This window comes from Gobio gobio (assembly GCF_949357685.1).
Source record: "Gobio gobio genome assembly, chromosome: 21".
Lineage (NCBI taxonomy): Eukaryota > Metazoa > Chordata > Actinopteri > Cypriniformes > Gobionidae > Gobio > Gobio gobio.
In genome coordinates this window covers 36,095,310-36,111,173 of record NC_137117.1, presented here as the reverse complement: position 1 = coordinate 36,111,173, position 15,864 = coordinate 36,095,310, and the positions used below count along the sequence as shown (strand labels likewise).

The 15,864-nt window shown below is 39.9% G+C and overlaps 1 protein-coding gene across 4 annotated transcripts in view; it reads left to right on the top strand.

The window, feature by feature from the left end:
- The window catches only part of mybpha (myosin binding protein Ha), a 34,683-nt gene extending 24,823 nt beyond the window's left edge, over positions 1-9,860 (top strand). For 2 of the 4 annotated variants that reach the window (XM_079802947.1, XM_079802949.1), the window contains 5 exons: positions 2,032-2,168; positions 6,183-6,369; positions 6,613-6,658; positions 9,254-9,300; positions 9,526-9,860. In XM_079802947.1, coding sequence (XP_079659073.1) covers positions 2,032-2,168; positions 6,183-6,369; positions 6,613-6,647 — 359 coding nt within the window. In that variant the 3' untranslated portion in view covers positions 6,648-6,658; positions 9,254-9,300; positions 9,526-9,860. Of the gene's footprint in view, positions 1-1,998; positions 2,169-6,182; positions 6,370-6,612; positions 6,659-9,253; positions 9,301-9,525 lie in introns of all 4 variants that reach the window. The other 2 variants (XM_079802948.1, XM_079802946.1) reach the window with 1 other exon arrangement.
- Positions 9,861-15,864: the final 6,004 nt, after the last annotated feature.

Below are 15,864 nucleotides of genomic sequence, written 5' to 3'. Positions count from 1 at the left end.
GCACTCAATACTTAGTTGGAGCTCCTTTTGCCTGAATTACTGCAGCAATGCGGCATGGCATGGAGTCGATCAGTCTGTGGCACTGCTCAGGTGTTATGAGAGCCCAGGTTGCTCTGATAGGGGCCTTCAGCTCTTCTGCATTGTTGGGTCTGGCATATCGCATCTTCCTCTTCACAATACCCCATAGATTTTCTATGGGTTTAAGGTCAGGCGAGTTTGCTGGCCAATTAAGAACAGGGATACCATGGTCCTTAAACCAGGTACTGGTTGCTTTGGCACTGTGTGCAGGAGCCAAGTCCTGTTAGAAAATTAAATCTGCATCTCCATAAAGTTGGTCAGCAGCAGGAAGCATGTAGTGCTCTAAAACTTCTTGGTATGCGGCTGCGTTGACCTTGGACCTCAGAAAATACAGTGGACCAACACCAGCAGATGACATGGCACCCTAAACCATCACTGACTGTGGAAACTTTAGACTGGACCTCAAGCAACCCCTCTCCTCTCTTCCTCCAGACTCTGGGAACATGATTTCCAAAGGAAATGCAAAATTTACTTTCATCAGAGAACATAACTTTGGACCACTCAGCAGCAGTCCAGTCCTTTTTGTCGTTAGTCCAGGCGAGATGCTTCTGACGCTATCTGTTGTTCAAGAGTGGATTGACACAAGGAATGCGACAGCTGAAACCCATGTTTTGCATACATCTGTGCGTAGTGGTTCTTGAAGCACTGACACCAGCTGCAGTCCACTCTTTGTGAATCTCCCTCACATTTTTGAATGGGTTTTGTTTCACAATCCTCTCCAGGGTGTGGTTATCCCTATTGCTTGTACACTTTTTTCTATCACATCTTTTCCTTCCCTTCACCTCTCTATTAATGTGCTTGGACACAGAGCTCAGTGAACAGCCAGCCTCTTTTGCAATGACCTTTTGTGTCTTGCCCACCTTGTGCAATGTGTCAATGGTCGTCTTTTGGACAACTGTCAAGTCAGCAGTCTTCCCCATGATTGTGTAGCCTACAGAACTAGACTGAGAGACCATTTAAAGGCCTTTGCAGGTGTTTTGAGTTAATTAGCTGATTAGAGTGTGGCACCAGGTGTCTTCAATATTGAACCTTTTCACAATATTCACATTTTCTGAGATACTGAATTTGGGATTTTCCTTAGTTGTCAGTTATAATCATAAAAATTAAAAGAAATAAACATTGAAATATATCAGTCTGTGTGTAATGAATGAATATAATATACAAGTTTCACTTTTTGAATGGAATTAGTGAAATAAATCAACTTTTTGATGATATTCTAATTATATGACCAGCACCTGTAAAGTGTTAGCAGATATTAAGCAGACTGTCTACTAATACTCCAATGACTGCTAGTTGACAAGCAGTTGCAAAGTTACTTATAGTCAATAGAATGTCTAAATTGGACTAACGAAATGTCAACATAAAGTGCACTATTAGAAGGGATTACCATTTGTAATGATGTCCGAAACCATAATGGACATTATCGAGATCACCCAATCAATCCCATAATGCACCTCAATTATGAGTGTACAACCCGATGTATAATCTCTGAAAATTACGGCAATTGAATTCCTGTGTCTTGCTCTCAGTTTCCGAATTTGTTCACTCAGTTTCATTCACTCCTTCAAATGGACTATATTAGTGGTGTAATATAGGGAATAGTGAATGAGAGTAAAGGGGTGATTTTGGATACAAGAATATATTAAGGATCACTAGAAACTTCCAGGCAGGTGGTAGCCCTCCAGATTGACTGCCATGTCTTAAATTCATAGGTGCTACAGGCATAAACATTCAGACCGACATCTTTTGCTGTTGCAACTTGCATTGCACCCCTTCTAGGGAACGTGTTCGATTGGGGTTTCTACAGGGCTCCGTTTAGCTGACTAGGAACCCACCAACTAGTAGATTTTAAAACCTGCAGTTTTGCACATCCATAGTAATAATTTAATGTAACAGCAATACCCTCCGGACAACTGTCAGTCTCGGCTGAGGTTGTTGTCCCCTGTCCTGTAGGTATTGTCTACAAACCACCAGAGTACAAGGAGCACGATTTCAGCGAGGCTCCCAAGTTTACAGCTCCCCTCAACGACAGAGCTGCCACTGTGGGCTACAACACTAAACTACTGTGTGCGGTCCGAGGCAGTCCAAAGGTAGGAATGATCTCTCTTCTGCTGATTTGCTATAGTCCTCCATGCCTTCCTTCCACTTTTTCTGACACACAAAGTCTGGCCGGGTAGATCATACCAAAACGAACACCGCGTTTGTACAACAGGCCCTTGATGTTGTTGAACAAAGCTCTCCTATTAGCTACCGAAGCACAGAAGTCCACATAGAATTTGATTTTGTGTCCCTTGAATGTAAATTCTTTCAACGATCTCGCTGATTTTTGCATGGCCGATTTTTTACTGTGGCAGGGTTTGGGTCTCAGGCTCCGATGTGCTCTATCAAGCTCCGGTGGAGCGGGAAGGCCGTCGCTGACAACCTAGGCGAATAAATTTGTCATAATCTGCCTGACGTCCTTTTCCTCGATATCCTCCGGAAGATCAACCACACGAATATTATTCGACTGAAGTGTAGAGACCTTCTGTTCGAGATGTGTTAACCTGTCCCTCTGATCGGATAAACTAGTATCCATATCAGTGATGGTAGTCGCTTGAGTCGCCAAGGTAGACCCAATAGAAGCAATAGATGAGTGAATGGACTCCAACGACAAATTCAGCAGCATGATGAGTTCACCAGTAATGTTTCTCCTTCGTTTATCCAGTTTGCTCCCCAGTGTGTCAGTTGTTAGCGGGCTCGAGGCGTTGTCCGACATCTTGCCGCTTTCTTGCTTAGGATTAGGCGCCTTGGTTTTAGGGTTATTTTTACCGCCGGCTTGCATACTCATCTGGAACAAGTAACGTTAATCGAGACCAAAAGTAACAAGAAAAAAAGCGAACAAGCCCCAAATATAGTGTTAATAATAAATAATTGTGAAATTTAAGTCGGAGCACTGACACTACACGTCTTTCCACTACATGGCAAAACCGTAAGTTCCTCCTTCCACTTTTTCTATTGTGGACAATTTACCAACCAGTAGCTACATGTTTGAAGCCAGGAATTAGCTGATGTGTTGCTACAAATATACTTCTGAAAGAGTATCGTTGTAATTTAAACAACAGCTGTTAATAATCCAATGATGGTATCAACATATCCAAACGTCCTTGGGTTCAAGCTCAATAAATAGCTTAATTATGCCAATAGATGTCGTCATGAGGTACAAAAAGCACAGTGCTGTTGGTCATTCCTGCCGACCACTTAAGCCAGCTGGTAAACAGTCATGTGGGGACTGTGTTAGCTTGTCATTCCCAAGGAGGGGGACGTAGTAGAATCAAGTTTCGAGAACAGCTGAAATGGATGCAAAATCTGGGCTAAATGCAAGTCCTGATGAGGTATAGTCTTCTAGGACACTCCAAAATTCTTGTTCATTAAAGCTTGCAGTGATGCGGCTTGCTTTCTATTTTGTGCTAACAAAGTTCCAGAGATTCCCAGGGCATGTTGGATGCAATTGGAAATGTAAAACCTTCAAAGCTACCATAGAACATAATGTGTTTCATAGAAGAACACATTAATGGCTTCCTCGATAGTATGATAGTTTTTACAACAAGCTCCGAGCAATACAATAACAACCTGTTCCAGAGTTTGCATGTAAGTAAATCTTTTCTTATGTAGCACCTTTTAAAAACAGTGTTTACAAAGTGTTTTACAGAAGAGAAATGGTAAATCAAGGACAGGCCCTAGTGAACAAATCAAATGTGTTTTGAGAGACTTTTTAAAAGTGCATAGCGAGTCAATTGCTCGTAAATTGTCAGGGATAGATTTCCATAGCTTGGCACTGAAATGACTTTTGAGTGCTGTTGAACAGATTCATAAACACCTCTGATTGTCCATCGTGTTCACAATCTCAAAATATATGTCTCTGATTGGGCATTGTGTTCACATGCTCAACATATATATGTCTGTGATTGGTTACAATGATCAACACTTCAAAAACATGTTGTAAATAGACGTCTTACACGGATATATATGGGAGCATTTAAAAGCAGGCGTCTATCAGCAGATCCGTCTATCAGCGGATATATTAGGGATATGCTAAAAGACACCTGTTTTCATACATTCCCGTGTGTATCTGTGTAAGCACTCTGTGAAGAGCGTTGATAATTGTTGCACAGACATATATGTTGAGCAATGGCCAATCAGATGAACACGATGGCCAATCAGAGGTGTTTATGAATCCGTTGAACTGCGCTCACAATGCTAGCGGGAAATGCTGGTATTGTCATATTTTTAAAAGTTGTTACTTCTGACAACACTACCATAAAGTACCATGAAGAAATTAAAAACGAATAAGAGGATCTTGAATTCAATTCTGAATGATACAGCCAGACAGTGAAAGGATCTGAGTGTCGGAGTAATGTGATTTCTCATTTTAGATTCCTTCATTCATGTTAGCATTCATGCAGCTGCATGCTGAACTCTTTGTAAGTGTTTAATAGAGGTATTGCAATAGTCAAGTCTATATGTAACAAATGCAAATGCAAGTTTCTCATTGTCAGATGAGGAGAGAATATCACGTAGTCAGGAATTAGTCCATTTTGTATAATGACTGTGACATTTAAAAACCCTTGCTCCCGATTTCCATGATGGGGCCCTATTTCTATTTGGCACCAAACCAGTTACAGGATGTCTTGAGCTTTTTGGATGAAGTTGGAAACCTAAAACCTTCAAAGCCACAGGAGAGCATCATGATGTACTTCATAGAAGGATGCCATAGATTATTTTCCACCATCGTTGTGAAACTGTGCCGTTCCACCATGATTATCTGGACCAGTTGACACGGTTAAACTTACCTACTTTTTCCACTCTGGCGCTAAAAAATCAGGATATGTCTGGGACGCAAGAGTTGGTGACAGTGTGATAATGTACAGTAACTAAACATTGGAGAAAGAATCAAGTATACACTTGGAACCATTCCTCACCTTGCTATGAACTATTTGGTCCATTGGTGCTTCATGGTATTTGCTTCCTCAACAGGATTGTCATGTTAGCTTCTTCCTCCCTTTGAAAATTATGTTTTCATTAGTCAAAGGAATGATGTTAATATTTTTCTCCAGATTTATTCATTTATCTTGGACAGTCTTATTTGTCATTGACCCTCTAATACTGCTAATGTGTGAAAGTCAGCAAGTTGACTAAACAACACATGCTACATTTTTGCAAAACTATAAGATCAGCACACATGAATCAGTTCGATTAGCAAGATCTCTTGTGCATTGCCATATCTGCTAACTGAATATCTATTTTTGACATCCATTGTCCTCAAAAGCATAGCTAACAGTTATAGCTGGATGATATGGTTCAGCTTTGCTACTGTAACTCATTTATTAAATCCTGTAAAGCTTTAGCATTAGCCTGAATGAGGATCAACAAGCTTTCAACTGCTCAAATCAAACTGCTCAAAGTTTTTTTTTTTTTTACTTTCACTGGAGTTACACAATAGCATGCTTAATTCATTTGGAGTGTACATTAAGACCTCATCTCCATCTTCCCTAAAAACACCTCTGCATTAGCCATTTTGTGCTAGCATCTTGATATCTGAAGAAATGTAGCATATTGTGGACAAAATCTGTGTGTGGAACCGAAGGTATTAGATACCAGAGGAGCTCTGTATGTTTCTCTTTTCTGGAAAGTTACCCATGGAGCAATGTGACATCAGTTAGCATCATAGGATTACAGTATGTGCTAACAGAATGCTGAAATGCTTCTGTAAATTTGACCCATGCGGTGCAGAACCACTAGTGGGCAGAAATTCAGGGACTGAGATGTCTGACATTTTATATAGCGACCATGACACCTCTAAGTGTGTGTGAGGGATAAAATTAATGAGGCAGGACCATTAGCACTGGAGTTGGGTTATGTAGCTTCAGTTACACCAGTTTACAGCATTACTGTGGGTTATTAAATGCCTCTCAGTTTGTCATCCATGTATTAATTACACCTTATTAAAATTGATTTTATTTAATTGAGAGAGTACAACGGTAATGTGTTAAAAACATGTGTGAAATGGTCCAGTCGGATGGATGACTTGCTGATGTCAGTTGAAATGACATGCATTTTGTCTGCAGCCTAAGATCGAGTGGCTGAAGAATCAGATGATCATAGGAGATGATCCCAAATACAGGCAGATCAACAACCAGGGAGTGTGCTCGCTCGAAATCCGCAAACCATCCAGCTTTGATGGCGGCGTCTACACTTGCAGGGCCAAGAATGCCCTTGGTGAGGCTACAGTTGCCTGCAGGCTGGAGGTCAAACGTAAGTATCGCTTGCTCTTTGCCTGACACGCAAATGCTACAAGGTGCATTTTCAGCTGATTATAGTGACATAGTGATAGTGATCCTTTAAGGTGTTTATCCGGGAGAGAAATGGCGAGCAAGCATTTTTTTGTGCTGGCTATGATTATTTTGAGTTGTTTTTAAGCATGTATTAATGTGTGGCTGTGAGTGATGGATGGGTACAGAGATATGCTAATGACGATTTGCTTTTCTCTTTCACCAGAGGTGGCCATCCAAGAAGAAAAAGATAGGAAATAAGATAAGTAAAGGTAAGTAAATAAACGGTTTAAAGTTAAATACATTAAAGCTTAAAACATTAAAATACATTGAATGTGCACACAAGTTTTGGGGTGCATCTCACAAAAGAGTGTCACAGGCTTAATTTGTCTTCCTTAAAAAATCTTGTTACATTAACATTACTATAAAACAATAATATAAATATATATATAGGGGGATTATGGTGTGTGGTGTTTTTCAGGGGTTGGGCTTGGCCCCTTAGTTCCAGTGAAATTAACTCTTAATGCTTCAGCATACCAAGACATTTTGGACAATTTCATGCTCCCAACTTTGTGGGAACAGTTTGGGGATGGCCCCTTCCTGTTCCAACATGACCTTGACTGGCCTGCACAGAGTCCTGACCTCAACCTGATAGAACTAGCCTGAAGTCGTCATACTCAATTCTAGTCAGAATATGAGTCTGATACTGCTCCGTTGGGCTGTGATTATGGGGCGTGTTTCAACCGAACCAGGAAAGACCTCAATTGGATAGACCTACAACCAATCAGAGCAATGGAGCGACGCATAACATTAGTTGTCAAATGTCAACAGAACTCAACTGCACTGTGTTGCCAAGTCTGCAGGTTGTTTGCCATGTCAGCGGGTTGAAGCGACCCCAATTATGTGATATACAGACCCAGGAATGCGAATTTTAGCAAGCAGCCCAGCCAAAATATCACATATTTTAGCCCCCAAATACCATTTTTTTTCCGGAGAACCCCCCCCCCGGAAAGCTATTGGGCTAAGTTCGGCTGGCATCCAGGCTACGATAGAACACCATTGGGATGAATTAGAGAGGAGACTGCGAGCCAGGCCTTCTCGTCCAACATCAGTGCCTGACCTCACAAATGCGCTTCTAGAAGAATGGTCAAAAATTCCCATAAACACACTCCTAAACCTTGTGGAAAGCCTTCCCAGAAGAGTTGAAGCTGTTATAGCTGCAAAGGGAGGGCCAACTCCATATTAATGCAGCCGTCCCAAACAACGCTATAAAGCTGATGTACATCAAAAGCATGTCTGTTATGTCGTAACGTGGTTTTTAAAGGGTCTGTAAAGCCTTTCGAATGCACACTATTTATTTAAATAGCACTGCCGTCAAGAAGGTTTTGATGTTTCACCACTCAGATCTTTTAAAGACATTCATCATTAGGTTTAAATTACAGTTAAACAGTTATTTTTTGTCTTTATTTAGTTTTAAACTCGGTTTGCGTCATGCAACTATATCAAAATCGAATGTTACATGTAAAATTCTTCAATTGACAAAACGCAACAAATTCATGGGGGAACCTACGCAAAACAACCTGACTAAACATTACTGTAGACATCTGTTTGTACACTTTGTGCATCTAACATGCCTAACAGGGAGTCTCTGACATGTGCTGGCAGCTGTTTCCCGCTGTGAGACTCCCATACATGGAGGAGTCTGCAAACTGTGAGAATGTAGCCACTCCCCCCGAGTGACTGTTAGTGCACGACTGTGTGGGCTAAAAATGAAACTGTGGCCTGGCAGAGAGCAGAGAACGGAAAACAGCACATCACACATGATTTCCGACAGTGGCCACACACTGCCGGACACACCTCAGGTTAACACCTCATGTTCGGTTTCCAAGCATTGAATGATACAAGCAACACCTAAAACTTGTAAGAGTTATTAATAAAAAAGTACAAGTTTATAGCATCTTTTTAATGTAACAGTAAACTTTTTCCCACTTAAAGTCACCATGAAATCAAAGTTGACAATTCATAATCATGGTATATTGCACATTTTTTTAGCACCATGGACCATGAACAAAAGTCCCACCCTACATTTTTTTCTTGTTCAAGAAGCTGTTTTACTCGTCATAATAAGATATACGCCACAATATGGAAGAAAAGGCTATCACAAATTACGTTTTATGCCAATTTTAAAGACAAAGTTTCACAGAACATGGCTTAAAGGCCCACCGAAGTGCCTTGAAACGTGCAGCATTATTCAATGTGTTCACTGAATTTCCACTGAAACAGGAAGACAGGACGTGACATATAGATTAGCTCCTCCCACCTTTTAAAACAGCCAATAGCGTTTAGTATACCATCACAATTCAGCCAGAGCTGTTGAGCTTGGTATCCATATCCATATCGCTTTAAAATACAGCATTCTGTGCAGAATTCAAATGGTCCTATACGTTTTCTGGTCTGCGCTGACTCGCGCACATGATCCGCTCTGTGCTATCGTGTCTCTGGACCAGATCAGACTGTGTGTGTGCACTGCGGCAGTTTGCGTGACACTAACGTGAAACCAGACTTAATTTGCCCAAATGAAAATAATATTTATACTGTCTGAATCGTTCCTTATCCCCTATATAGTGCACTGTGCCATTCACCATGTAGGAAATAGTAAATGTGTGAACAAATGACCAATTTCAGCTGCAGCTTCAGCATCTATTTATAATGTAGGGGGCGGGACACTTTAGATTCTAGAGAGCATTTGATGGTCGGATCAACTGGATTTTCCAGTGCTGGTTACTGTGGGTACTTTTAATTTTGACAATGGGAAAAATACTTGTAAACAATTATTTAAATATCTCAAACATTTTTGTCTTTACCAGTTTTCTTGTTGAGGAGCAGCAGGACACAATGCTATAGAAAAACAATGGTGAGCAAAGCTACACTATAAATACAAAATATATCAAATACATACAAATACTCTAGTTTTTGAATAGTATATCGAATAGTATAAGAAATAAACGTATTTGTCTTCTTATCAATATGTGATAATTCTCAGTGACTGTTACACACACCTACCTATTCAGCGCATGTGGTGTAGTTTGACAGTTTCCTGGTATCTGACACACTTTCTTCTCTCGTTCTTCTGTTGTAGATGTTTACAGTGGTGCAGGAGGATGAGCTGATGTGTGCACAATAATAGAGGCTCAGACTCGCTTCTGTGATTCATTCTTTCAGCAAAATACAAGAAACATTGGATAGATTCCTGTTTTGCTTAAAAGCAAAAACCTGCTAGTGAGGGTTAAAATGAGAATGTTTAGTTTTATATTTCTTGCATGTATTTTAAGTGTCACTCTGGTTGTCTGTACCTGTTTATTCCCGATGAAACCCCTCATTGTAATTGAGAGTGTTTACAATAAAACAATAAACCCCCTGATCTTAATGCAATAATATATCAATCTTCAAAAGATTATTAAAAGATATTGTGACTTTTTATTTTCTTATTGGATATAGTCCTGCAGGGGGAAAAAAAAACAAAACATTGTATTCTTTTTGAAATTCTATGCCGCATTTTATTCAGAGTTTGTTTTAAACAGGCCCCAGGTTTGCACCGGATGTGGTTGACATTAGAGCGTTTCTGATCAACTAACAGGGTGGTTGATTTAATAGAAGAAAACAGGCATGAACAATACATGACTTGTGGTCTTGTGGCAGACTGAACAAAGCTTTAACTGGTACTCTGCAAATACACACAGATGAAACCAGTCACTAAGAACACTCTTGACATGATTATCCATTAGTCAGAGCCTACTAATAGTGTGCTGTTTTAACTGTTGCTGATGTTGTGAGATACCAAATACATTCTTAACTATAACGCCATCCCTAATTTCAAAACAGTGAAGCATTAGCTCTGGTTATAATTGTCACAGATGGTGTCTGTATAAAGTGCATGACGATGAAGATACTCTAACAGATAATTAAAATAATAAACAAACCAACAAATAGGAAAATTATTAGGCGAATATACAACCATGTTACACATAGACGATAAACAAAACAGGACCTGGGGCACGTTTCAGAAAGGCGGTAAAGTAAAAGCTCTGAGCATGTTAACCCTGAAAAGAGGGAAACTTTGGGTTTTCCGTTTCACAATGGGAGGTATGTATTATCATCTGTGCCTTCCTCGCCGCTGGTTCAGCCCAGCATAATGACTGTGTTGTCACCCTGTAGAGACAGTGAATTATCATATTTGATATCGCCCAGCCTTCCTCTCACACCTTCACTACAGATCTCAGCCTGTGCTTAAGCCTTGCCTCAGTTGGTTTCCTGCAGTCCTTTGCCCTTCCCCGTGACGCCTTGTGGCGTTGTCAAACCTAAGGCCACACTCTAAAAAATGCTGGGTTAAAAATAACCCAAGTTGGGTTGAAAATGGACTAACCCAGCAATTGGGTTGTTTTAACCCAGCGATTGGGTTGTTTTAACTCAGCAATTGGGTTGTTTTAAGCATACCTTTAACCCAACCGCTTGGTTAAAACAACCCAAATGCTAGGTTAAAACAACCCAATTGCTGGGTTAGTCCATTTTCAACCCAACTTGGGTTATTTTTAACTCAGCATTTTTTAGAGTGCATGCACTCGCCAACTTCGCCTAAGCATGAGGATCCCTCAGCTCCGCCTCCGGCAGCTGTTCCCTTCACTCCGCCTCGGTCCGTTGACCTGTCGGCGCCGCCTTGGCTCCTCCCACCATTGGCTCCACCTAAGATCCTCGGCCTTGCGGCTCCCCCAGGCGCCCTCATCCCTCCGTCTTCACCATGGTCAGCCGTCACCATGCCTGCACTGCAGACTTACACGGCGCTCTGGCTCTCCACCCCTTTGGCTCCAGTGGGCTCTGCTCTCCCTCCGGCTCTACCTGGGTCCTCTGTCGCACCAGCTCTGTCTCAGTCCTCGAATGCTCTAGTTACACCAAAAATCCACTAAACTACACTAAAATGTTAAAAGGTATTCAATGAACAGAAACCAGTAGTTCAGGCTTTACTTTATTAAGCAAGGTTGGAATAATTAGAATATGACTGTTATTACATTTACAACTTTATAATAAAATTTAAGTTAAAAATTTAAGTTAAAGTGAAAAACTTAATTTGACAAAACTTGTATTGTTTATACACTCACCTAAAGGATTATTAGGAACACCTGTTCAATTTCCCATTAATGCAATTATCTAATCAACCAATCACATGGCAGTTGCTTCAATGCATTTAGGGGTGTGGTCCTGGTCAAGACAATCTCCTGAACTCCAAACTGAATGTCAGAATGGGAAAGAAAGGTGATTTAAGCAATTTTGAGCGTGGCATGGTTGTTGGTGCCACACGGGCCGGTCTGAGTATTTCACAATCTGCTCAGTTACTGGGATTTTCACGCACAACCATTTCTAGGGTTTACAAAGAATGGTGTGAAAAGGGAAAAAACATCCAGTATGCGGCAGTCCTGTGGGCGAAAATGCCTTGTTGATGCTAGAGGTCAGAGGAGAATGGGCCGACTGATTCAGGCTGATAGAAGAGCAACTTTGACTGAAATAACCACTCGTTACAACCGAGGTATGCAGCAAAGCATTTGTGAAGCTACAACACGCACAACCTTGAGACGGATGGGCTACAACAGCAGAAGACCCCACCGGGTACCACTCATCTCCACTACAAATAGGAAAAAGAGGCGACAATTTGCACAAGCTCACCAAAATTGGACAGCTGAAGACTGCCTGGTCTGATGAGTCTCGATTTCTGTTGAGACCTTCAGATGGTAGAGTCAGAATTTGGCGTAAACAGAATGAGAACATGGATCCATCATGCCTTGTTACCACTGTGCAGGCTGGTGGTGGTGGTTTAAAGGTGTGGGGGATGTTTTCTTGGCACACTTTAGGCCCCTTAGTGCCAATTAGGCATCGTTTAAATGCCACGGCCTACCTGAGCATTGTTTCTGACCATGTCCATCCCTTTATGACCACCATGTACCCATCCTCTGATGGCTACTTCCAGCAGGATAATGCACCATGTCACAAAGCTCGAATAATTTCTAATTGGTTTCTTGAACATGACAATGAGTTCACTGTACTAAAATGGCCCCCACAGTCACCAGATCTCAACCCAATAGAGCATCTTTGGGATGTGGTGGAACGGGATTCGTGCCCTGGATGTGCCACGTATCAATCAATGCCACGTATAATTAAGGCAGTTCTGAAGGCGAAAGGGGGTCAAACACAGTATTAGTATGGTGTTCCTAATAATCCTTTAGGTGAGTGTATTTGCATATCTGTACACTCTAAGATAAAGTATTTCACAAACAAAACAAACAAAAAACAGTGCAGCTCCTCACTCCTCTGTCATCGCTCTCCCAGCGGCCCTTTGAAAAAGACAAAACAGATTAATCAACCATAGTGTCACTTTTTTATTCCCTTTTTCACAGTTAAAGCCTTTTGGTGCCCCATATCAAGTTGATCTATATTTAATGCTCAGCAGGGTCAGACAAAAACAGATGGCGAAGAAACAAAAGAATCTGCAAAATAATTAAGAATAAAGGTGAAACATTAAGTGTGAAACCATCAGAAACCCTTTAGTCTCCAGCGCCACCATTTTCCAGAACTGCAACCGAACTGGAGTCTCCAGAAGTGCAAGGTTTCAGGATCTCAGAGACTTAAGCTAGGTAAAAAATCCAAAAAAATTACCCCACTTAATAAGAATCACAAGCGGATGTGTTGTAAAATACATGGTCTTGGAGTACCACCAGCCCTGCAAATTTTGTATGTCTCCCTATATCTGACACACCTATTTCAGGTTTTGCAGTCTCTACTAATAAGCTCACGAGTTGAATCAGGTGTGATAGATGAGGGATAGGGCTGTCAAAATGGCTGAAAAGCTTAATTCGCAATTAAATATTATCAAAATTCTAATTATATTCGAATTCTAAAGGCAATACTTAATTTTAGAGGGGAGAAGTACTGTATTGTCTCCTATGCCCATAAGAATGCGCAAGCGAGCGCAACAAGCAAAATCAAACCAAATCAAGCATTGCGTCTTTTATTAAAAATGAAATGACATTCACTTTTTACAGTGCATTAACTTTTCAAACAATTGTTATTAAATGAAATATAATTTAATTAATGAGCATGTAAGGAAAATTAGGTAACAAAAGTGCATAAAACTGCAAGTGCATCAGTAACCTGAAAAAACAATCCATTTCCACTCACTAAACATCTACATATTGTTTGTCAAAAACACCAAACGGACAACTTGACCTGCAGCGAGTGCTGAGCGTTTTTGGTGAGGTATGATCAACTCAAGTATGTCTTTGCCAGCTGCGCAATATGTGGATACATAACGTTATACCACATGATTTTGCCACCAACTGAGAGGATTTTCGTCAGCAGGCAGCATATCTAATGAGGGATACATACGAAATAAACATTTATTTAAGATTTATGTAAAATTAAACAATTGAGAATGAAAATATTTCACTCAATGTGCACACTTCTAGAATAAAGGCTAAAATGGTCGCTGTATGGCGCTGTTCTGTGATCACAAAATAAACGGGAGCAGACACGATTGAAAAGGCTTGTCTCATAATTACATTCGAAATATGAATAAGTCCTGCTTTCATTTTGGGAGTTTGATGTGCACACCTTACACAAATTAAGAAATGACTGCCATTGTGGGATTTATATTGTATATCGTTACAAATTATAAGAAAGTAAGAATGTTACTATCATGCAATTTAGGGCATGGGGGATGGTAATTGCTGAATTGAAATCTCACGAGATCGTTCCTGCAAAAGTTTTGCTCTACAGTGTCTTTTTAAAGCCTTTTTTCTCTGTATCCACAGGCTCTTGATACTTTTATATGGCATAAAATTTGTTAAAATTGCAATTGTGTTGGCATTTTTAGATTTTGATTAGATTGAAGTCACATTGTGTTCAAGTGTCAAAATAACAATACAAATTATTTCAAGGGTGCATATTTGTGAACCCATGTAACCAACCTTTGGAATTGACTGTGTTTGCACTTTTCTTTTTGTTAAAATGAATTAGACTGCTGAGTACCCCATTTTCAACCCATGTACTCATTTTCCATTAGTGAACCAACCAACTAGGTCTAGCTGGGTTTGCCCATGTGGGACCTACTTAGCTGACCCAGATAAGATGCCCATTTTGAGCCCATGCCCACTCAGTACCCCTGTAGCCCATGTTTAACCCATGTGGGCCCCACATACACGTGTTGGCTGGGTAGTTTTAGTTCAGCTGTGTATCTTTAATTACCCCCGTTTGCCTTGCTATTTAAGTTGCTGTGTTTTTATCACTCATTGCCTGGTCGCATTTCCACGTTGCGGTTGGTTTCTTTTACTTGGTTTCTTTAACACTCTTGTGTTCCTTGCAACCATTGGTGACACCAGGGGGGTAAGAAAGAAAGATTATTCTTACCCCATTGGCAGATAATTTGCAAAATAAGAAACATGCACTTAAATTAATTTTTTTGTTTCCCCCCCAGGAAACAAGACTAAATACCTTATTTTTCTTATGTGGAAAATGCATCTTGATTTAATAATCTTTAGATATTTTGACTGGAAACAAGAAGACAAAAATACTAAGTAAGAAAAGTATTTTCTTGTAGTGCAGATACATTCATTGCACATATTACCAAGCAGGCACGGTCAAAGTGTAAAAATGGCATGTCCCTTTATACAGTTTCCTTAGCACACCATCGATGCACAATATTTTGACATTAAAACCATGTTTTGCTCAACTTTATATGACAAGTTGAGTGTTTTAAATAACCTTCTGTGATCTGGTGTGACTTTGGATTAAAAAATTCACTATTATAACATTTTTAAATGTCACAAATAAGTGAGCAGTTATGATCTGCAATACTTTTTTGAGCAACTAGACTACATGTATATTGATTAAAGATCCATACAGGCACCTAGTGGGTAATGGCTTTTTATTTTTCCAGCCACAAAATGACTTTAATTTGCCTCTTTGCATTGGGATTCTCTATTCTAACCTTTATTACTACACTAATTGTAATATAAATCATAAAAATATTAGAAGAAAAATGTTTTAAGTGGTCATTAATGGACCATAATTATACAAATAGTATTTAGTACCAAAAGATCTCCTCAAAATATTCAATAAATATTATTGAACTAAATTATAGGCTATTTATTTTAAATATAGTTAAGGTGTATGGTCACATTTGACCACCAATGAGTATGAGTGTGACCAATTAGTAAGCAATGAGGGCTAAATACAAGAAAAACATTAAAGTTAATGTAAACAATTTTGCATCTCCACCACTCTCCATAATAAAATGATATACTGTAAATGTGGTTGACGTAATAATCAATGAACACTGTGCTGTAGTGTTACCAAAAATTGCTGCAAACACCTGTATGCTGAAGCTTTATGCACTCTAAAAAAAAAAAGGTTCTATATGGCACCAAAAATGGTT